The sequence below is a fragment of the Prunus dulcis genome, chromosome 8 (assembly GCF_902201215.1).
Source record: "Prunus dulcis chromosome 8, ALMONDv2, whole genome shotgun sequence".
Lineage (NCBI taxonomy): Eukaryota > Viridiplantae > Streptophyta > Magnoliopsida > Rosales > Rosaceae > Prunus > Prunus dulcis.
In genome coordinates, this window is record NC_047657.1 from 2799543 (window position 1) to 2822295 (window position 22753).

Sequence of the window (22753 nt, forward strand, 5' to 3'; positions counted from 1 at the left end):
TCGTGCTCGGGATGACATGAGGATCATTTTAGGACTCAAATACTTGCCAGAAAGTGACCCACGCACCGCACAACGCGTAGTTGTCAAAAGCGATTCCGGCGATTGGAAAATCTCCAAACCACCGGTCAAAACTTATACCTACATGATTAGGACATTAAGTGGAGCAACTTTTGTTCTTGGACCAACCCCAAAAAGTGGCCGGAAATGGCCGGAATAGTGAGCCGAAAACCGGTCAGATTTCAAGCGATAAATTGACAACCAAAACGTAGAAATCGATCCTAAATAACCCAATCAACAGCTAGAACACATTGAGAGGATGAAAAAGCATGCCTAGATTGTCACGACCTGACTCCTCTAGCAAGATATTGTCCACTTTGGGCCTCTTCCCCTCTCCCCCCTCTTTAACGGTTTTGTTCTTGGGCTCAAGCTAATGCTATCTTGCCCAAAAGGTCTCTTGCTAGGAAGAGAAGTGCCCACACATACAAGGCACTTCACATTTCCCTCCCAAGCGATGTGGGATTGCTCACTGTTCTTGTTTCCCGAAGACACGGGTCTTACAATCCACCCCCCTTGGGGCTCAGAGTCCTCGCTGGCACACTTTCGATAGGGGTCCAGCTCTGATATCATTTGTTATGACTCGACTCCCTTAGCAAGATATTGTTCGCTTTGGACCTCTCCTCCTCACAGTTTTGTTCTTGGCTCAAGCTAATGCTATCTTGCCCAAAAGGTCTCTTGCTAGGAAGAGAAGTGCCCACACATATAAGGCATTTCACTTTTCCTTTCCCAAGTGATGTGGGATTGCTCACCGTTCTTGTTTCCCAAGACACGATCTATATAATAGTACTATTCATTTCCCCACAATCCTTCTGGGTTACAAAGTGAACAAAATACCCCTACCCCAGCAACAAAATAGTAATTTCATAATTTATAAAAATTAATTAAATTATCGAATAATTAAATTTTTGAGTCAAGATGTTACAGTACCTGATATATGGCGGTTCTCATAATAGAACGACTCCACTCAAGCCTATTTTCTAATCAGCACTGGGCTATTTTCTTTTCCGCTATTTTGTCTTTTTGTGTGCGGAAGTTGGTTTGGAATTGCATATAAACAATTTTTTTCTTCTTGACAATTTATTATTTTATGGGTTTTGTTAGGAGGATGCTTGACAAAGTTGGCTGATGGTGAATGAATAGACCCAATTTCACAAAGGAAATTTCTTGGCTTCTCCATGGAAAGATCCATTTCCTTTGACTTCATCTAAAATGCGTGCAGCCAATTTTCAAATCAGTATGTATATGTGTAGATGTAAATTTGACCAAAAGAAAATTATGCAACCTCTCAAATAATTGGCGTGACAATAAAATAAAATAAATGCTTATTATCACAAAACGTTTCTGACATTTGAGAAACTATCACATTGCATCCTTAAAGTTTTTTTTATCATTCATGGTCCCTAACATTAATATGAGTGCTCTCAAACGGTCCTTTTGTTAAAAAAAACTGTTAAGTCCAGAGATATAATCGTCAAATTAATCTAAAATTATAAAATATATAAATTTCTCTCTCCCCTCTTTCTTTTCGGTTTCCTTTCATTTCCTTCTTTCTCTCTCTCTCTCTCTCTCTCTCTCTCTCTTTTTCTTCTTTCTTCTTCTCCCCGAGTTCAGTCTTCTCTCTCTTCTTTCTCTTTTATTTCCTTCCCTTCTCTCTTTCTTTTCTTCTTCTTCTTACTCTCCCCGAGTGCACTCTTCTCTCTGTCTGTCTGTCTTTCTTTTTTTCTTCTTTCTCTCTCGCTATTTGACCCGGCTCCGACTGAAGAATCTATTAAATGGGTTTTGGTCCACTTGGGCCTGGAGCTTGTAGGAATGTAATTATTTGATATTGGAAGTGAGAGAGTTTGGTAACAAGGAAAGATCATGAGAAGGGTTGAAGGGAGGTTGTGTGAGGAATTTTCACCTGCATATTATGGGCTCTGCACTGTTGGTGGAATGCTCAGTGCTGGCACTACCCATCTTGCAATCACGCCTCTTGATGTCTTGAAAGTTAATATGCAGGTTCGTTTTATTGGTTAAGAGAAGGGAAGGAAATAAAAAAGAAAGAGGAGAGAGAAGACTGAACTTGGGGAGAGGAAGAAAGAAGAAAAAAAGAAAGAGTGAGAGAAGAGAGAAGGAAAGGAAACAGAAAAGAAAGGGGAGAGAGAAATTTATATATATTTTATAATTTTGAATTGATTTGACGATTATATCCTTGGACTTAACCCTTTTTTTTTAACAGAAGGACAATTTGAGAGCACTCATATTAACGTTAGGAACCATGAGTGATATAAAAAAACTTTAAGAATATAATGTGATAGTTTCACAAACGTCAGGGACGTTTTGTGATAATAAGCCTAAAATAAAATGCACTGATTGAAAGGCAAAAGAACTTGTCCGAAAATGAAATGATGCTCTCGTTCCTTTTCAAATGAAATCACTCATTGACCGAAGACTTGGGCTTCCATTGTTAATATATTGCAAATCATTAAGCAGTTACATTCAGCAATGAAATATTCAAAGCTAAAACTTTGACAAATGTAACACAAAACATTGTTAATATCGCAATATGTCAAGTGGGTGAGACATTTGCGCATTGTTTCAGAAAGGGATGCCAAGATGGATTGAATATAGTCCTCCAATAAAAATACTAGTGTGCATAAACTTCGATTAAAATACTGATGTGCTTGCAAAGGACAAGATCTTGAAAGCAAAGCCATTTTGAGTCTATTGTCTGCTCAAATTGTTCTAATTACATATAAACTTTTGTGTTGCGCTTGTACTCAAAAAAATTTCCTCGATTAATTTTTAGAATTAACTAGTTATTTTTTCTCATTGATAAGTTGTAGGAGTATGAAAATACATGTAAAAAGAAAATCCTTGACCCCTTAACCAAATTTCGTTATTATAGTGAGGGAAATATCAAGTAATTACCTGCATATTTCCTTGAATTAAATCTCACCACAGTTTTACCAAGAAAGCAACCATCCAAATAAAATAAAATAAAAACTCGCCTGATCCAATCAAAAGAAAGCACTCATTGAAAAGCAAAAGATATCATGTTGCCTTCTTTTATGGGGTTCTTCCCCCCTCTTCCTTAAAAAAATAAAAAAGATAAATGACTCCCATTTCTGAGGCTGCCGGCTTTGTTTCTTCTTGTTGATTTCTTGGCTGATCTTGAGAAGAAGTATATTTTGTGAGTTTCAGGCCGGCTTGCTGGTCTTACAAATTCTCTGGCTCTGTAATTTTTTCGGTGTTGAGGTAACACTAAGCTAAACTTGTTGGCTTGCTTCGTCCACATTTCTGTTTTAGATGGCATTATATTTTTGTTTTAAATGTTGAACTTCGTAGTTTTGTTCCTTCTAATGTTTACTTTATATGTTGAATTCCTCTGTTAGCAAAAGGCTTATTTTCATTGAGTGTATTCAGCAGCAGCAGATTGCCTAATGGCATTGAGCACCAAAAGAGACTTTGCCTTTCTTCCTTCACCTGATCAGTATGCTCCTCAACCGAACCACGATGTGTTTTTGAGTTTCAGGGGTGAGGACACTCGACTTAGCTTTGTATCCCATTTATACCACGAATTGCTGCTCAGGGGCATTAAAACATTCAAGGACGATCCTAAGCTTGAAAGAGGGACACCTATTTCTTCAGAGCTCTTCAATGCAATCGAAGAATCAAGGCTTGCAATCGTTGTTCTCTCCCCAAATTATGCGTCTTCTTCCTGGTGCTTGGATGAACTTACAAAGATTCTCCAATGCATGAAATCCAAGAGCACCGTTCTGCCAGTGTTTTATCATGTGGATCCTTCCGACATACGAAAACAAACCGGTAGTTTTGCATGCGCATTCGCTGAGCATGAGGAAAGGTTTAGGGAAGACAGAGAAAGGGTGAATAGCTGGAGAGCTGCTTTAACTGAAGTGGCCAATTTATCTGGGTTTGATTCAAAGAATGAGTAAGTTTTTTCGCAAGCCATTTGATCAGTGCCGGCCCTGACATTTTGGTGGCTCATGGCCAAAAAATTAAATGAGCCCTTATTATATATGTTTTATTTTTAATTTGCTCATTCATTTTTTTTATTTATGGGAAAGTCCCATAAAACGACTAAGCCTACTTAAATAGAATAATTTCATTCAACTAACAAAAAAAAAAAAAAAAAAAAAACCAAAAGTACATGATCCATAAACAGCCTGCTTAAATAGAATAATTTCATTCAACTAACAACAACAAAAAACTAGAAGTACATGATCCATAAACAACAAAAATCATATTTAACTTCAATTCAACAAAACAAAACAAAAGATCTCAAATGGCTTAGTGGCTCTTCAATAGGGCTTAGTTCCCAAGTGGCTCAATTGTACACAAATAGCAGCTTTGACTTCCACTCTATCATATACAAATCAAAAAACAAAAGCAGTAACATTAAAAATACAAATAATCACTGAAAAATTCTTGATCTTCTAGCATTTTGAGAAGCAAAATCATCAATAACCTCTTCAAAATAAATATTTTCCAACATATTCTTTTCAATAAATAAGATTGCCAATCCATTTAACCTTTCTTATGACATAGTTGATCGCAAATAAGATTTTATCAATTTCAATTTTGGAAAACTTCTTTCTGCAGATGCCACAGTTATTGGCAGAGTCAATATAATTCTATAAGCAATTGAGACATTTGGAAAACAATCCACAACTTTTACAAACTCAAGAACTTCAATGGCTGTCTTTGTCTCTTTCGGTAAATACATTTGTAACACTTCCAATTTAGAAAACAAATCATCAGCATTAATATTAGATTCATTATCATGTGTTAAAGCAGCTTCAAGATTTATACAACATTCACGCAATATAATATAATTCATTTGAAATAAATTCTTAGGATCAAACAAAAAACCAAAAATGCCTTCAAATATTTCTAATTGTTCAAACCTACTCCTCAAAGAAGAAATTGCAGCATCAACTACAACAAGAAAATAATTAACCCTAAGAGATTCTTCAACAGATTGAAATGTCTCTTTATGGTCATTTTCATCAAATTGGTTTTTTCTTTGACTTTGACGTTTTTTAGGAAATACAAGGTCAATTTCCATTTTTGATGCAATCTCTTTAGCAGAAAGTAGGGCCAATGTGAACCCATTTTCCCTATAGTCTACAAAATAAGAGACCAGCCCCTTCAAGTGTTTTATTGCAACATCAATTTGCACATCTCCAGATTGCAATTTTTGGCTAACCAAGTCAATTTTTTTTCAAAATGTTATGCCACTCATGCCCAACAAAAATTCAAAAATTTCAAGTTCATGTGTAGCTAAATATTCAGCTTCACTCTTTGTTTTTGCATCTTCACTAACCCTAGACAATTCAAACAGAGCTTCTCTTATATCATCAGTTTGGGTTATTATGGCTTTAACACTATTAATATGACTTTCCTATCTTGTTGTTGACAATGGTTTAAGAGTTAATCCATGGACATGATCTTGAAAATTTTTCCACCTCTTTGTAGAACTAGCAAATAGAGTATACATGCATTGCACAACACCAAAAAATGACACAGCTTTAACACAAGAGTGTGCCATATCACAAACAGTTAAATTAAGAGAATGACAAGCACATGGCATATAAAATGCCCTAGGATTTATTTTTAGAAACCTTGTTTGCACACCATTGTTTTTCCCCTTCATGTTAGCTCCATACATTATTAATATCAAGTTCAAGACACTTTAATACAACTTGTAACGCATTAAAAAGCCCACATCCAGATGTATCATCCACTTTTAAGAACTCTAAAAAATATTCTTCTATCTTTATGGGAGCATTTGACACATCTACACATCGAATTATTAAAGTCAATTGCTCATGGTTACTTACATCCAGAGTACAATCAAGTATTACATAAAAATATTTTGCCCCTTTGATTTCTTCAATTATAGCACTTCTAACCTTGGAGCCTAACATACCAATAAACTCATTTTGAATTTTATGACTAAGATAGTGATAATGAATCTTATTATTTTGATTACGTCTAAAATGCTCTTGCAATACCAAATCAAATTCCGAAATTAATTCAAGCAGCCCCAAAAAGTTACCATTGTTATCCTGGTAAATTTTATCATTCTCTCCACGAAAAGCTAAATTTCTTTTAGTAAGACATCTCACAACAGAAATTATTCTTACTAAAACCAATTTCCAATGTTCCTTCTCTTTTTTAATTTGCACTTGTAGCTCTTTATCAATTGTTTCATTCTTTTTCAATCTAATTTGCATGTCAATCCAAGTTCTCATGTTATTGATACGCTCACTACTAGTTTCATGTTGGTTTAAGCCTCTCACTTAAACGTTTCCAGTCATTAAGCCCTTCATTTGCCAACAAACTTTTCATTTTCACAGATTTAAACAACTTACAACAAAAACAATATACTTTGTCCACATCTTTCGAGTACACTAGCCATTTTCTATCTTGACCCTCCCCATTTGATAACTTTCTTGTATAATAAGAGTATGAAAAATGCCTAGAGAGCCCATTCACAGGACACTTGAGATTACTTTCTCTTACAAGACTCTTTTCTACTAAAATATCCTTCGTTTTGTTATCAATGTTATCCCAAATTATTGGATCATAGATATTCAAAGCATTCTCTCTCATTTTTTCTTGATTATTTTCATTCTCAATGAGGGCATCAACCTCTTCATTTCCTATATATCATTTCTTATTCCTGACTAATTGGTTGTTGTGATTCATTAACTAATTCATTAGATGGATCTTCAATTGAAGAACTAGTTTTAAAAAACTTATCAAGAGCTCCTCTTTGAGTTTGAATCATTTTTTCTATTTTTTTCATTTTATTTATTTTTTGACTTCCATATTCATACTTCCTAATCATTTTTTTACTGCAACTCTTAAATCTAAAAAGTGACAAACAACAAATGAACAAAATAAACACACCACACCAAACGCAACCTAAACCTTAAACCAAAAACAACCAGCAAAGCAACCAAACACAACCAGCAAAGGAAAAAAACTAAATTTAAGCAACAAAAAAAAAAAGCAATACAACCTAGTTTATGCTTAAGTTGTATAAAAAGCTTCAATCTTGCAAAGCTTAACTTCAATTGATCTATATTGCACATCTGCAATGATATAAAAAATATGTATAAAGATATGTATAAAGAATTTAAATTTGTATAATCGACGACCTCATCCTAAAGAATTCAAATCCTAAAAACATACAATTCAATAAAAAAGAAAATCTGTATAAAGATAATGGAAAGAATTCAAATATAGGGTTATTATTGACGTACCTCATCCTTACTCAGATAATCTTTTAGAGTCTTCTTCTGTATAGAAATTGTGTAGTGTAGAAGAAAGAAATCTACAAATCTTTCTTTGGATGGATAGATCAATTCAAAGGCAAAGATAAAAGAGGGGATGAGAGAAAAACTGGAAATAATATATTGAAGAGAGCTTTTGGATGCTGAAAAGTTTTTTATGAGAAAAGAGGTAGTGTGTTGGAAATAGGAAAGATCGCTTTGGAAGCTGGAAATAGGAATATGTGTTTATTTTTATTTTTATTTTTAAGTTTGGGCTCCTGTAATATTTTAAAAAAAAATTTGGGGCCCCAAAAATCGGAGGCCCATGGCTGTAGCCCAGGCCCAAGGCCGGCCTTGCATTTGATGTAACTTCATATCTTGTTATATGTATATCTTATATTTTAGACTTCATTATCGTTTTACCTTTTCCTCTTTGTAGGTGTGAAAGAAAGCTTATTGAAAATATTGTTGAATGGGTGTGGGAGAAAGTGCATCACAGATTCAAATTGTTAGGTTCCACAGAGTTGGTGGGAATGAAGTTCATACGTGAGCAAGTAGATTTGCTTTTAGCTCATCCTACGGATGATGTTCGCTTTGTAGGGATATGGGGGATGGGCGGAATTGGCAAAACAACCATTGCTAAGCTAGTTTATGATCGCATTTCTATCCATTATGAAGTTAACAGCTTTCTTGCTAATGTTAGAGAGGTTTCTCAACGTGGTGATCTTGTTAATCTACAAAGACAACTTCTTTCCCCAATCTTAAAGGATCAATTTACTCAAGTTTGGGATGAACAGTGGGGAACCTCTGTCATTAAGAATTGCTTGTATAATAAAAAGGTTCTTCTCATTCTTGATGATGTGAGTGAATCAAGCCAACTTGAAAAGTTGGCTGGTGAAAAAGATTGGTTTGGTAAGGGGAGTATAATCATTATTACAACTAGAGATAAACGGTTGCTAGTTAAACATGATATACATATATCATGTAAGGTAGAGGCATTAGGTAATGATGATGCTCTTGTGCTCTTTAGTTTGAACGCCTTCAAAAAAAAGGAGCCTGAGGAAGGTTTCTTGGAATTATCTAAGGGTTTTGTAAGTTATGCCAGAGGACTTCCACTAGCTCTTAAACTTTTGGGATGCTTAGTGTATAAGAGAGATCAATATGAATGGAAAAGTGAATTGGATAAGCTGCAGAAAATTCCTAATTCAGAAATTATTGATTTGCTCAAAATAAGTTACGATGGATTGGATGAGATGAATAAGGATATATTTCTTGATGTTGCATTTTTTCACAAGGGGATGTTCAAGGAGCGTGTAATTGAAATACTAGACTGCTGTGGCCTATATGGTCATATTGGGATAAATGCTCTTGTTCAGAAATCACTTTTAACTATTGATATTTCAAATAACACGGTTGAGATGCATGATTTGATACAAGAAATGGCATTGGAAATTGTTCGTCGGGAGTGTTCTGAAGAGCCTGGTAGACGAAGTCGATTGTGCAATCGTGATGATATCTCTCATGTATTCATAAACAATACAGTAAGAATTATGTAGAAAATACTAAGTTTTTAAAGAAATATGATTTATTTTTATCTTGAAATTTGACTTAAATGTGCAATTAACTTTTCCTTTACTATTCTTAATTACAGGCAACATACAAAATTAAAGGCATTGCCTTACGCATGGCGAGACTTGAAATGGCAGATTGGAATTGTGAAGCCTTCTCTAAGATGTGTAACCTGAAAGTTCTTGAATTTGAAAATGTGATCATTTCTTCAAGCCCTAGAATTCTTCCTAATTCCTTGAGAAGTATCAAATGGAGTCTGTATCCTTCCAAATTTCTCCCATCAGGTTTTCAACCGAATTTCCTTATTGCACTTGAGATGTGTAATAGCAAACTTGTTCGGCTTTGGGATGGAAGAAAGGTAAGAGTAGTGACCATATGCCATTCTAGAAATTAGTTTTTTTATTTTATTTTAAATATTTTGTTTTAAAAGTTAAAATAAATCTGAGCTAATTATCTATTCTACCATTGTTATGAATTGTACAGGACTTGCCTAACTTGAAAAAAATGAAGCTTGTTGGCTCTGAAAACTTGACCACAACCCCAGATTTCAGTGGCGTTCCGAATCTTGAGTTGTTGGATTTTCAATTTTGTAAGAATTTGGTTGAGATTCACCCGTCAATTGCAGATCTCAAATGATGCTTGAATCTTGGTTTTTGCTCAAAATTGAAAAAGATTCCAGAATTTTCAGGGCAAATGAAAAATTTGTCATTTCTTCTTTTAAGTGGGACTTCCATTGAGAAATTATCTTCATCAATAGGATGTCTGGTTGACCTTACTATTCTGCTTCTAGAAGATTGCAAAAATCTCGTGGGTCTTCCGAGTGAAATTTGTAATTTGAAGTCTCTTACAGGGCTCGAGGTGAGTGGATGCTCAAAAATTGACAAACTCCCAGAGAACATGGGGGAGATGGAATCTCTGACAGAGCTTCAATTGTTTGAAACTTCTATAAGACAGCTGCCACGCTCCATTGTTGGTTTGAAAAAACTGATGAGTCTATCTTTGGGTGGAAGAAGTGGATCACAGCCTAATAAATCAAGGTTTTGGTGGGGCCTCCCCCTCTTAAATGGAAGAAAGGCTTTTGTGTTGGCTTCGCTTGATGGTTTATTCTCTTTGAAGTATTTGGATATGAGTAATTGTGGTGTTTGTGAAGGGGATCTTCCCAGTGATATTGGTTGCTTGTCCTCTTTAGAAGAATTAAGGCTTAGTGGAAACAATTTTGTTAGCCTTCCTGCAAGCGTTGGATGTCTTTCTAAGCTTACGTTATTTTGGGTGAATGGGTGCCAAAGTCTTGAACAATTGCCAGATCTTTCTAAGCTTATCTCATTGGTGGATATAAATATAGCCAATTGCACTTCCCTAAAAATGTTACCACATCTTTCGTCAAATTTCTCATTAGTGGATATACGCTACGAAATACATTTTTGTCGTTTTAAATGTGCCAATTGCTTTGTATTGGTTGACAATGAAGGCTGCGATAGTATAATACTGAAAATGCTACAGCGATACCTTCAGCTTCAGAGCTTCAGACTCGGGTTCTCTCTCTGTCTGTTTGTCTCTCTTTTGTTGTTTTCTATAATAATAATTACAACTTACTAACCTCATATATATCTATGTATATGGTACAGGTATTACAAATTTCAACTCCTGGAAGGAAAATTCCAGAGTGGTTCAGTAATCAAAGTTCGGGAGATTCCCTAACTGTGGAGCTACCTCTGGATTCCACGTGGATGGGAATTGCTTTATGTGCTGTGTTTGAAGTTCAGGCTATCTTTCTGATTTTCATTATTTTCAAATTAGTTGTTCCCCACAAGGAATGCGGCCACATATAGTAATTTCAAAATATTTTGAAATAGGCGATGTTGTGTCAGATCACCTTTGGGTAATTTATGTACCTTGTCTACAATTTGAGAAGATATGCGGTCAGATAAAGGTTTTGTTCACAACTAATTATTGTTTTCGAGGCATGATGCCGGGAGACAAAAAATCTTGTGTGAAGAAGTGTGGGTTTCGTTTGGTGCACGAGCAAGATGTGGAACAACTCAACCAAATCATGATGAACAAATCCATCATCAAGAGTTCTACTACTTATCCTACCAATTCAGCTGATGCACAAGGTCAACATCGCCATGATGACGAGGAGGCTGGTCCTAGTGGAAGTGGTAGCTAATCTCTCTTCTGCAATACCTATGCTCTTTCCGAAGAGGCAGACCAAGATGAATTAAATGATGATGATGTTGTTGTTGACGAAGCTCGGCCCAGAAAAAGAAAAAAGATCGATGTGATTGGGACTAACCTATGATTCCTCACTTTCAAAGCAAGAGGCATCACAGCTGCTGTATTTCAATGTGAGTTGCTGCTTTTGTGCTTCTTTTGTCCATATATTGCTCTAAGTTTTGTTTTTCACCTATTGCTCCTTCATTTGGTTCTCCCACTGTTTTTTTATTTGGCTCTATTCCTTGTTTTGTTTTAGGAGTATTTCTGAATTTCTCTCAACTTGTAAAGATTTTCTCCCTCTTTTTAACAACTGCACTTTTTATGAAAATTTTCAACTACAGCAGGGGGTGCATAGGACTTATGATTTTCTACTTAGGTCTTGCCCCCTCTTATTTTTCGCTTTTGTTGAAAAGTATAATAAAAACTGTTATTCTTAAAAGAGGAGCTAAAATTTTGCTAAAAACTCCTCCTCCTCAAATATCTGCACCTCAATACTTTAAGGGCCAATAACACTGCTCTCACAATGGATATTATTAGTAAGTCACCACCATCTGTCTCCCGGCATTTTCTTTTCTAGCCATACATTTATCATTAGATTCATATCTTCGATGATAATTCCTCTGCTCTTTCTCTCTCTCTCTCTCTCTCTCTCTCTCTCTCTCTCTCTCTCTCTCTCTCTCTCATGTACATTTGTCATCTTGGTTGGTAACATGAGCTTTATGCATCTGAGAAAGAACATTTCTTTGTTAACTACTGCAGAGCACTAATTAATCAGGTTAATTAACTCATGTTGCTGCATATTATTAACACTCGAGCAAAGTATCTGTTAACATACTGCAAATCATTAAGTAGTTACTTTCAGCAATCAAGTATATGTCTTCCATGATCTCATCCATCTTAAGATAGAGTGAATGGTTGTTTGTTTTGTTTATTTCAATGGTATCTCTTCCAACACGTTTCAATGATATTAAGTAGGACACGAGAACAATTTATCTTGCTACTTTTTTTTCCATTGCAAAAGTATGTATATTCAAGATTTATGATGCAAATAAACAGGACACACTGTAACTTTTTTTTTTCGTTTCTGCATTCAAGTACATAATTACAAGACTACTGCTGTTGAAGCCAGCCATTTGTGTCCTGTAGTCAACTGAAATTTGGGTTCCTAATGCCATGGCCGATACTGGGCACACTGCTAATGTGCAACTCAAAATGATCGAAAGTATTTGCATGCTTATTGGCCAGGTTCGCATGAAATTTTCACCTCAAAATCTACAGGTTCATTAGACCTGCCTGGTTCTTATTGACACAACTTATGTGACTATTTAAACTGCTATATTCTGTTGTGTGTAGGATGAAATAAGTCAACAAGAATTCTCAATCAGATGCTTAAACACTGGCATTGATCTGATCTAAAACCGATCAATTGCTTTGTCGGAACTCCTCCCTTGTCTGTTTCATTGATCATATCTTTGATAGTTTGTGCAATCTATTATTCAATTATGTAGTCTTGCATCTCAGTTTCAAATTATGCAACAGAATGGAATTCATGAGAGGTTCATTAACATCACAATAAGTTGAGTAGAATTTGGCAGTGCTGATTGTATCTTGAATAAAATTATAGTAACTTTTTCATTGTAAAATATTTGGAGAATTGGAGTTAAGAAGTACCACATGATTGATGAATTCAATCTAGTCGTAAGAAAGAATGTACTCAAATTTTCACAACAGTGGAGAGGATGACATTTTCACGCTGGGGAAACATTTTGGAGCTATCATTTTCTTTTGAGTTGTTATTAGGAGAAATTTTGGAGCTATAAGAAGACTGACATTACTACATATGCTAGAGTATCAAAATCACAAAACATTAAGATGTATTGTAAGCTATAGAGTAATAGAGATATTGTTCAAAAGCTATACGGAAACGCAGTGTAGAAAAGCCACGCTAAAAACTCAGCAAGCAACAAACACAGCCCTATTAAGCACAGCTAAAGCCCAGTCTCTAGCTAATCAGGCAGACATGCAAAAGCACCAGTGCCAAAGCAAACTAACAATCACAAATTATCGTTGTCTAGCTCTAAACAGGTAAGCATATTTTTTCAATAATTAATAATCCAATGGAAAATTGAAATTAAAATATAAAGAAAACATAAATTTAATCATCCAATTAGGGGTCTCATTCAATACAATAACCAACTTCCAGTAAGCAAATGAATGGTCGATCCTTTTGACATCAGCAAAGAAAACCTACACTAGCTAGCAAGGAAACCAACCATCACAAAGACAAGAAACTATCCATTAATTTGTCTGATATATCACTGGTTGGGAATTACGTTTAATCATTTTAATTCCCACAAATTCTATTATAAATAATATATGCATCATCAGTTAATGAGTTGAGTCTCATCCACTTCTCCTGCCGTTAAATAATCACATGATCATAGTCATTATGAGTTATCCTCAGCAGCCTCTTCACCACCCAATGCACATAACGTTTTTTATTTTTCATTTTATGAACCAATCACCTCACCATCTATATAAAAACCTTCATTCGTATCAATCTCTTACTCATCCACAATAATCAAAATCAAAATGGCAGCTTACACAACTTTCAAGCTCTTTCTTCTCACAGCTCTTCTAACCTTGACTATGCCATTCTTAGCCACAAGTGCTCGACCTTTGAATCCTAACCTAATTCGGTCGAACCCGAACCTCGCAGCCAGGTTGAATTTGGGTGAAGAATCTTCCAACTGTTGGGACTCTTTGTTTCAACTCCAGGCATGTTCTGGTGAGGTTGTCATGTTTTTTCTGAATGGTGAGACTTACTTGGGTCACAGCTGCTGTGAAGCCATTCGGACCATTGAGCATCAGTGTTGGCCTGCCTTACTTGGCACGCTAGGGTTTACCGCGGAAGAGACTGATGTACTCAAGGGTTACTGCGATGAAGCCAATCATGTCAAATCCCCGCCGGCAAATCCACCATCACCACCTTCAATTCATGATCCTATAAATGTAAAAGTTGTTCCTAATTTGGAGAAGTTGGTCCCTTGAAGAATTTGAGATCTTCAATCAATAAGAATAACGCATGGGGTCTCTAGCCACGCTAGTTACTTAATTAGTAGGGTCTATGTTGTTCATCTTAATTATGTTTATGGCTTAATTGGTCTCACCTTTATGAGTGTATTACTATTTAAGACTAAAAGATTAGAATAATCAGTTTCTATCGAATTCTATATGCGTGTCATGAATGCACAGTTTTTGTTTTTCAAGTTTACCCTTATTGAATGTAATTTTTTTCCAATAGGGTAATGTCATCGCCTTCTTCCACAATTAAAAAAACAATTATTTTAAAAAAATTAAAAAAAACTATAGATAACTATAAAGAAACCCATTTCTAGCTATAGAATCATAGAGATACCCTACATGAAATTGACTTTATAAACACACCCTACCTTACATTAAACAGACTTTATAAACACACCCTACTATTGCCAGCAGTTTATTTTTTTTTTAGTTTACTTAATATACAGATTTCCTGATTTACCCTTTAGTGTGAAATTCATATAAAAAAAACTCAAAATTGGATTTACTCACCGGTTATTTCTCTCTCTCTCTCTCTCTCTCTCTCTCTCTCTCTCTCTCTCTCACATCGGTTATTACTCAATTGCAGCCATATATGGAGCTACGGTCTCGTGCGCCCTCTTCTATATCTGTCTTTGAAACCAAATGTATAATCCACACCAATGCAGCGAGAGAGAAGAAGCCTCACAAATCTCTCTGGTGCAAACGCGGACATATTTCACCAAAAAGCACACAACAACATAGCACTAGAAGTAGCAGCCTCGATATGATGGGATTTTTCTTTGATTTGGTATCCTTTTGCAGATGGAAAACCAGTCGGAAGATGGCTCATCTTGATTTTGGCATCAATTAGCCAACTTGCTTCCTTACTGAGAGGGACGGCGATCAAGTTGCTCTTAATGGTGAAAACCCATTTCAAAAGGTCATGTGGGTCAACTTGGTAAAGGCTACCCATTCTCTGACTTTAGCGTGAGCGAAGGCTGAGATAGTTATGGGTATTTAAGTGAATTTAAACCAAGTAATGGCCCAAACACAAAAACAAAAGCCCATTGTGTTGGTTTTAAAAGAATGAAAGTGTTGGTCCAATGTAATTTTAATATTTAAAAAATAAATCAACTTTGGTCCATTTTCCAAATAAAGTACAAAAAGGGATGCCTAAAGTTAAAGTTTTAGTCTAAAATATTTGCTTGGAAAGGACGAGACCCTTTGACTATGTCATCTGCACAAATTGCTTTACAAATTTTAAATTTTTTCTAATTACATTTTTCGTTTCTTTTCTCATTATTAACAAAAAATTTTATTTAATTATCTCTTTATTGATCTAGAAGGAAAATCCCTGATGCCTTAAACCAAATTTTACGCCATATATATTGTGATGAAAAAATCAAGTAATTGCCACCATCTAATGTCTTAGTTTCCAAACTTTCCATATATTGTCTAGCACGAGAGAAAGAGAGGAGTCCAAAGCTGAAGATGGGTTTCACTGAAATTACCACCATCTAATGTCTTAATTTCATGGCCCTCAGACATATGAGCAAATCTGTTGGGCAAAACGGAGAACAAAACTAGAATTAACTTCTTGAAGAAAAAGACACGAGTAATGTTTGTTGAGTAAAAGGTCGGTGCGGCTGCGCTAAGCGGTTGTGGAATTATTCTTTTAATTTCAAATCTGGACGGTTCAATTTAATTCTATGGCTAATAATATAGGTATGCACTTGAGGACAATATATGGCGGTCCTCATAATAGAACGACTCCACTCAAGCCTATTTTCTAATTAGCACTGGCTCCAGCCCTAACATGGATCCGCCCTTCTGTTTCTTCATTTTCTTTTCCACTATTTTGTCTTTTTGTGTGTGGAAGTTGGTTTGGAATTGCAGATAAGAAATTTTTTTTCTTTTTGACAATTTATTATTTTATGGGTTTTGTTACGAGGATGCTTGGCAAAGCTGGCTGACGGTGAATGAATATACCCAATTTCACATAGGAAATTTTTTGGTTTCTCCATGGAAAGATCCATTTCCTTTGACTTTATTTGAAATGTGTGCAGCCAATTTTCAAATCAGTATGTATATGTGTAGAGTTAAACTTGACCAAAAGAAAATTATGCAACCACTCAAATAATTGACGCGATAATAAAATAAAATAAAATGTACTAACTTGCTCAAACAACCACTCAGTATGAATATAGTAGTCCTTCAATAAAAATGCTAGTGTGCATAAACTTCAATTAAAATACCGATGTGCTTGCAAAGGACAAGTTCTTGAAAGCAAAGCCATTTTGAGTCTATTGATTGCTCAAATTGCTCTAATTACATATAAACTTTTGTGTTGCGCTTGTACTAAAAAAAATTCCTCAATTAATTTTCAGAATTAACTAGTTATTTTTTCTCATGGCAAACGATTTTTTTTTTTCCCCTTCATTGATGAGTTGTAGGAGTATGAAAAAAATATGTAAAAGTAAAATCCTTGACCCCTGACCAAATTTCGTTATTATCGTGAGGGAAATATCAAGTAATTGCCTGCATATTTCCTTAAATGAAATCTCACCACAGTTTTACCAAGAAAGCAACCATCCAATCAAAAAGAAAGCACTCATTGAAAAGCAAAAGAATCATGTAGCTTTCTTTTATGGGGGTTCTTCCTCCCTCTTTCATAAAAAAGAAAAAAGAAAAAGAAATGACTCTCATTGGTGAAAAGAGAAACCGCGTGCTCACCACTACACGGTTTCCAAGTCTCTCTCTTTTCTGAGGCTGCTAGCTTTGTTTCTTCTTGTCGGTTTCTTGGCTGATCTTGAGAAGTTGTATATTTTGTGAGGTTCTGGTTGGCTTGCTGGTCTTACAAATTCTCTGGCTCTGTAAATTTTTCGGTGTTGAGGTAACACTAAGCTAAACTTGTTGGCTTGCTTCGTCCACATTTCTGTTTTGTTCAAGTAAAACATTAATTTCTGCATTATATTTTTGTTTTAAATGTATTTTTGTTCCTTCTAATGTTTATATGTTGAATTCCTCTGTTTCTCTCTGTTGAAATACAAAACATATATTAGTTTCCCAGTTCTCTCTCTTTCTCTCTTGTTGTTTCCTTCTTTGCGTCTGAAACTTGTTTCCTCATCGTCCTTATTTCTCCTCTGGTTTAAATTATAATCCTTTTCTTTTTTGCCGTTTCTCATTATCTTTCTATTTAGTTAACAAAAGGCTTATTTTCATTGGGTGTTTACAGCAGCAGCAGATTGCCAAATGGCATTGAGCACCCAAAGAGACTCTGCCTTTCTTCCTTCACCTGATCAGTCTGCTCCTCAACCGAACTACGATGTGTTTTTGAGTTTCAGGGGTGAGGACACTCGACTTAGCTTTGTATCCCATTTATACCACGAATTGCAGCTCAGGGGCATTAAAACATTCAAGGATGATCCAAAGCTTGAAAGAGGGACAGCTATTTCGTCAGGGCTCTTCAACGCAATCCAAGAATCGATGCTTGCAATCGTTGTTCTCTCCCCAAAATATGCTTCTTCTACCTGGTGCTTGGATGAACTTACAGAGATTCTCCAATGCATGAAATCCAAGGGCACAATTCTCCCAGTGTTTTATAATGTGGATCCCTCCCATGTGAGAAAACAAAGCGGCACTTTTGCGGACGCCTTCGCTGAGCATGAGAAAAGGTTTAGGGAAGACATCGATAAGGTGAAGAGCTGGAGAGATGCTTTAACAGAAGTAGCCAATTTATCTGGGATAGATTCAAAGAACGAGTAAGTTTTTTCGTAAGCCATTTTATCGCAAGCCATCATATCTTCTTTATGTGTGCTTTTTACTTTTCCTCTTTGTAGGTGTGAAAGAAAGCTTATTGAAAATATTGTTGAATGGGTGTTGATGAAAGTACATCGCAAATTCAAATTGTTAGATTCCAGAGAATTGGTGGGAATGAAGTTCATACGTGAGCAAGTAGATTTGCTTTTAGCTCATCCTACGGATGATGTTCGCTTTGTAGGGATATGGGGGATGGGCGGAATTGGCAAAACAACCATTGCTAAGCTAGTTTATGATCGCATTTCTATCCATTATGAAGTTAACAGCTTTCTTGCTAATGTTAGAGAGGTTTCTCAACGTGGCGATCTTGTTAATCTACAAAGACAACTTCTTTCCCCAATCTTAAAGGATCAATTTACTCAAGTTTGGGATGAACAGTGGGGAACCTCTGTCATTAAGAATTGCTTGTATAATAAAAAGGTTCTTCTCATTCTTGATGATGTGAGTGAATCAAGCCAACTTGAAAAGTTGGCTGGTGAAAAGGATTGGTTTGGTAAGGGGAGTATAATCATTATTACAACTAGAGATAAACGGTTGCTAGATAAACATGATATACATATATCATGTAACGTAGAGGCGTTAGGTAATGATGATGCTCTTGAGCTCTTCAGTCGGAACGCCTTTAAAAAAAATGAGCCGGAGGAAGGTTATTTGGAATTGTCAAAGGGTTTTGTAAATTATGCCAGAGGACTTCCACTAGCTCTTAAACTTTTGGGATGCTTAGTGTATAAGAGAGATCAATATGAATGGAAAAGTGAATTGGATAAGCTGCAGAAAATTCCTAATTCAGAAATTATTGATTTGCTCAAAATAAGTTACGATGGATTGGATGAGATGAATAAGGATATATTTCTTGATGTTGCATTTTTTCACAAGGGGATGTTCAAGGAGCGTGTAATTGAAATACTAGACTGCTGTGGCCTATATGGTCATATTGGGATAAATGCTCTTGTTCAGAAATCACTTTTAACTATTGATATTTCAAATAACACGGTTGAGATGCATGATTTGATACAAGAAATGGCATTGGAAATTGTTCGTCGGGAGTGTTCTGAAGAGCCTGGTAGACGAAGTCGATTGTGCAATCGTGATGATATCTCTCATGTATTCATAAACAATACAGTAAGAATTATGTAGAAAATACTAAAGTTTTTAAAGAAATATGATTTATTTTTATCTTGAAATTTGACTTAAATGTGCAATTAACTTTTCCTTTGCTATTCTTAATTACAGGCAACATACAAAATTAAAGGCATTGCCTTACGCATGGCGAGACTTGAAATGGCAGATTGGAATTGTGAAGCCTTCTCTAAGATGTGTAACCTGAAAGTTCTTGAATTTGAAAATGTGATCATTTCTTCAAGCCCTAGAATTCTTCCTAATTCCTTGAGAAGTATCAAATGGAGTCTGTATCCTTCCAAATTTCTCCCATCAGGTTTTCAACCGAATTTCCTTATTGCACTTGAGATGTGTAATAGCAAACTTGTTCGGCTTTGGGATGGAAGAAAGGTAAGAGTAGTGACCATATGCCATTCTAGAAATTAGTTTTTTTATTTTATTTTAAATATTTTGTTTTAAAAGTTAAAATAAATCTGAGCTAATTATCTATTCTACCATTGTTATGAATTGTACAGGACTTGCCTAACTTGAAAAAAATGAAGCTTGCTGGTTCTAAAAACTTGACCACAACCCCAGATTTCAGTGGCATTCCGAATCTTGAGTTGTTGGATTTTCAATTTTGTAAGAATTTGGTTGAGATTCACCCGTCAATTGCAGATCTCAAATGATGCTTGAATCTTGGTTTTTGCTCAAAATTGAAAAAGATTCCAGAATTTTCAGGGCAAATGAAAAATTTGTCATTTCTTCTTTTAAGTGGGACTTCCATTGAGAAATTATCTTCATCAATAGGATGTCTGGTTGACCTTACTATTCTGCTTCTAGAAGATTGCAAAAATCTCGTGGGTCTTCCGAGTGAAATTTGTAATTTGAAGTCTCTTACAGGGCTCGAGGTGAGTGGATGCTCAAAAATTGACAAACTCCCAGAGAACATGGGGGAGATGGAATCTCTGACAGAGCTTCAATTGTTTGAAACTTCTATAAGACAGCTGCCACGCTCCATTGTTGGTTTGAAAAAACTGATGAGTCTATCTTTGGGTGGAAGAAGTGGATCACAGCCTAATAAATCAAGGTTTTGGTGGGGCCTCCCCCTCTTAAATGGAAGAAAGGCTTTTGTGTTGGCTTCGCTTGATGGTTTATTCTCTTTGAAGTATTTGGATATGAGTAATTGTGGTATTTGTGAAGGGGATCTTCCCAGTGATATTGGTTGCTTGTCCTCTTTAGAAGAATTAAGGCTTAGTGGAAACAATTTTGTTAGCCTTCCTGCAAGCGTTGGATGTCTTTCTAAGCTTAGGTTATTTTGGGTGAATGGGTGCCAAAGTCTTGAACAATTGCCAGATCTTTCTAAGCTTATCTCATTGGTGGATATAAATATAGCCAATTGCACTTACCTAAAAATGTTACCACATCTTTCGTCAAATTGCACATTAGTGAATAACAAAATGTTACAGTTTAATTGTGCCAATTGCTTTGTATTGGTTGACAATGAAGGCTGCGATAGTATAATACTGAAAATGCTACAGCGATACCTTCAGCTTCAGCCTCAGCTTCAGACTCGGGTTCTCTCTCTGTCTGTTTGTCTCTCTTTTGTTGTTTTCTATAATAATAATTACAACTTACTAACCTCATATGTATCTATGTATATGGTACAGGTATTACAAATTTCAACTCCTGGAAGGAAAATTCCAGAGTGGTTTAGTAATCAAAGTTTGGGAGATTCCCTAACTGTGGAGCTACCTACCACGTGGATGGGAATTGCTTTATGTGCTGTGTTTGAAGTTCAGGCTGATCTTTCTGATTTTCACTATTTTCAAATTAGTTGTTCCCCACAAGGAATGGGGCCACATATAGCAATTTCAAAATATTTTGAAATAGGCGATGTTGTGTCAGATCACCTTTGGGTAATTTATGTACCTTGTCAAAAATTTGAGAAGATATGCGGTCAGATAAAGGTTTTGTTCACAACTAATTATCGTTTTCGAGGCATGATGCCGGGAGACAAAAAATCTTGTGTGAAGAAGTGTGGGTTTCGTTTGGTGCACGAGCAAGATGTGGAACAACTCAACCAAATCATGATGAACAAATCCATCATCAAGAGTTCTACTAGTTATCCTACCAATTCAGCTGATGCACAAGGTCAACATCGCCATGATGACGAGGAGGCTGGTCCTAGTGGAAGTGGTAGCTAATCTCTCTTCTGCAATACCTATGCTCTTTCCGAAGAGGCAGACCAAGATGAATTAAATGATGATGATGTTGTTGTTGACGAAGCTCGGCCCAGAAAAAGAAAAAAAGATCGATGTGATTGGGACTAACCTATGATTCCTCACTTTCAAAGCAAGAGGCATCACAGCTGCTGTATTTCAATGTGAGTTGCTGCTTTTGCTGCTTGTGCTTCTTTTGGCCATATATTGCTCTGAGTTTTGTTTTTCACCTATTGCTCCTTCATTTGGTTCTCCCACTGTTTTTTTATTTGGCTCTATTCCTTGTTTTGTTTTAGGAGTATTTCTGAATTTCTCTCAACTTGTAAAGATTTTCTCCCTCTTTTTAACAACTGCACTTTTTATGAAAATTTTCAACTACAGCAGGGGGTGCATAGGACTTATGATTTTCTACTTAGGTCTTGCCCCCTCTTATTTTTCGCTTTTGTTGAAAAGTATAATAAAAACTGTTATTCTTAAAAGAGGAGCTAAAATTTTGCTAAAAACTCCTCCTCCTCAAATATCTGCACCTCAATACTTTAAGGGCCAATAACACTGCTCTCACAATGGATATTATTAGTAAGTCACCACCATCTGTCTCCCGGCATTTTCTTTTCTAGCCATACATTTATCATTAGATTCATATCTTCGATGATAATTCCTCTGCTCTTTCTCTCTCTCTCTCTCTCTCTCTCTCTCTCTCTCTCTCTCTCTCTCTCTCTCTCATGTACATTTGTCATCTTGGTTGGTAACATGAGCTTTATGCATCTGAGAAAGAACATTTCTTTGTTAACTACTGCAGAGCACTAATTAATCAGGTTAATTAACTCATGTTGCTGCATATTATTAACACTCGAGCAAAGTATCTGTTAACATACTGCAAATCATTAAGTAGTTACTTTCAGCAATCAAGTATATGTCTTCCATGATCTCATCCATCTTAAGATAGAGTGACTGGTTGTTTGTTTTGTTTGTTTCAATGATATCTCTTCCAACACGTTTCAATGATATTAAGTAGGACACGAGAACAATTTATCTTGCTACTTTTTTTTCCATTGCAAAAGTATGTATATTCAAGATTTATGATGCAAATAAACAGGACACACTGTAACTTTTTTTTTTCGTTTCTGCATTCAAGTACATAATTACAAGACTACTGCTGTTGAAGCCAGCCATTTGTGTCCTGTAGTCAACTGAAATTTGGGTTCCTAATGCCATGGCCGATACTGGGCACACTGCTAATGTGCAACTCAAAATGATCGAAAGTATTTGCATGCTTATTGGCCAGGTTCGCATGAAATTTTCACCTCAAAATCTACAGGTTCATTAGACCTGCCTGGTTCTTATTGACACAACTTATGTGACTATTTAAACTGCTATATTCTGTTGTGTGTAGGATGAAATAAGTCAACAAGAATTCTCAATCAGATG

At 35.8% G+C, this 22753-nt stretch overlaps 3 protein-coding genes and 1 long non-coding RNA gene across 4 annotated transcripts in view; 3 read left to right on the forward strand and 1 right to left on the reverse strand.

Annotated features, from left to right (window-relative positions):
- Positions 1-3471: 3471 nt before the first annotated feature.
- The window catches only part of LOC117636538 (disease resistance protein RUN1-like), a 58035-nt gene continuing 38753 nt past the window's right edge, over positions 3472-22753 (forward strand). The window contains exon 1 of the mRNA XM_034371081.1: positions 3472-3988. Coding sequence (XP_034226972.1) covers positions 3480-3988 — 509 coding nt within the window. The 5' untranslated portion in view covers positions 3472-3479. The remainder of the gene's footprint in view (positions 3989-22753) is intronic.
- LOC117636541 lies at positions 4209-7543 on the reverse strand. Its single transcript, XR_004587080.1, has 2 exons — positions 7332-7543; positions 4209-4419 (listed from the first exon to the last, which is right to left on the reverse strand). It is a non-coding gene; the product is annotated as an uncharacterized LOC117636541 (long non-coding RNA).
- LOC117636540 (egg cell-secreted protein 1.3-like) lies at positions 13250-14260 on the forward strand. The gene has a single exon (XM_034371082.1). The coding sequence runs from the start codon at positions 13716-13718 to the stop codon at positions 14172-14174; it is 459 nt and encodes a 152-aa protein (XP_034226973.1). The 5' UTR covers positions 13250-13715; the 3' UTR covers positions 14175-14260.
- LOC117636537 (disease resistance protein RUN1-like) lies at positions 17157-19799 on the forward strand. The gene is made up of 4 exons (XM_034371080.1): positions 17157-17947; positions 18026-19127; positions 19239-19514; positions 19640-19799. The coding sequence occupies exons 1-4, from the start codon at positions 17439-17441 to the stop codon at positions 19790-19792; spliced, it is 2040 nt and encodes a 679-aa protein (XP_034226971.1). The 5' UTR covers positions 17157-17438; the 3' UTR covers positions 19793-19799.

Coding starts and splice junctions, on each gene's coding strand:
- LOC117636540 (XM_034371082.1), top strand. CDS start 13,716: ATGGCAGCTTACACAACTTTCAAGCTCTTTCTTCTCACAGCTCTTCTA.
- LOC117636537 (XM_034371080.1), top strand. CDS start 17,439: ATGGCATTGAGCACCCAAAGAGACTCTGCCTTTCTTCCTTCACCTGAT. Junction 17,948..18,025: donor GGGATAGATTCAAAGAACGA/GTAAGTTTTTTC, acceptor TCCTCTTTGTAG/GTGTGAAAGAAAGCTTATTG. Junction 19,128..19,238: donor ATGTATTCATAAACAATACA/GTAAGAATTATG, acceptor TCTTAATTACAG/GCAACATACAAAATTAAAGG.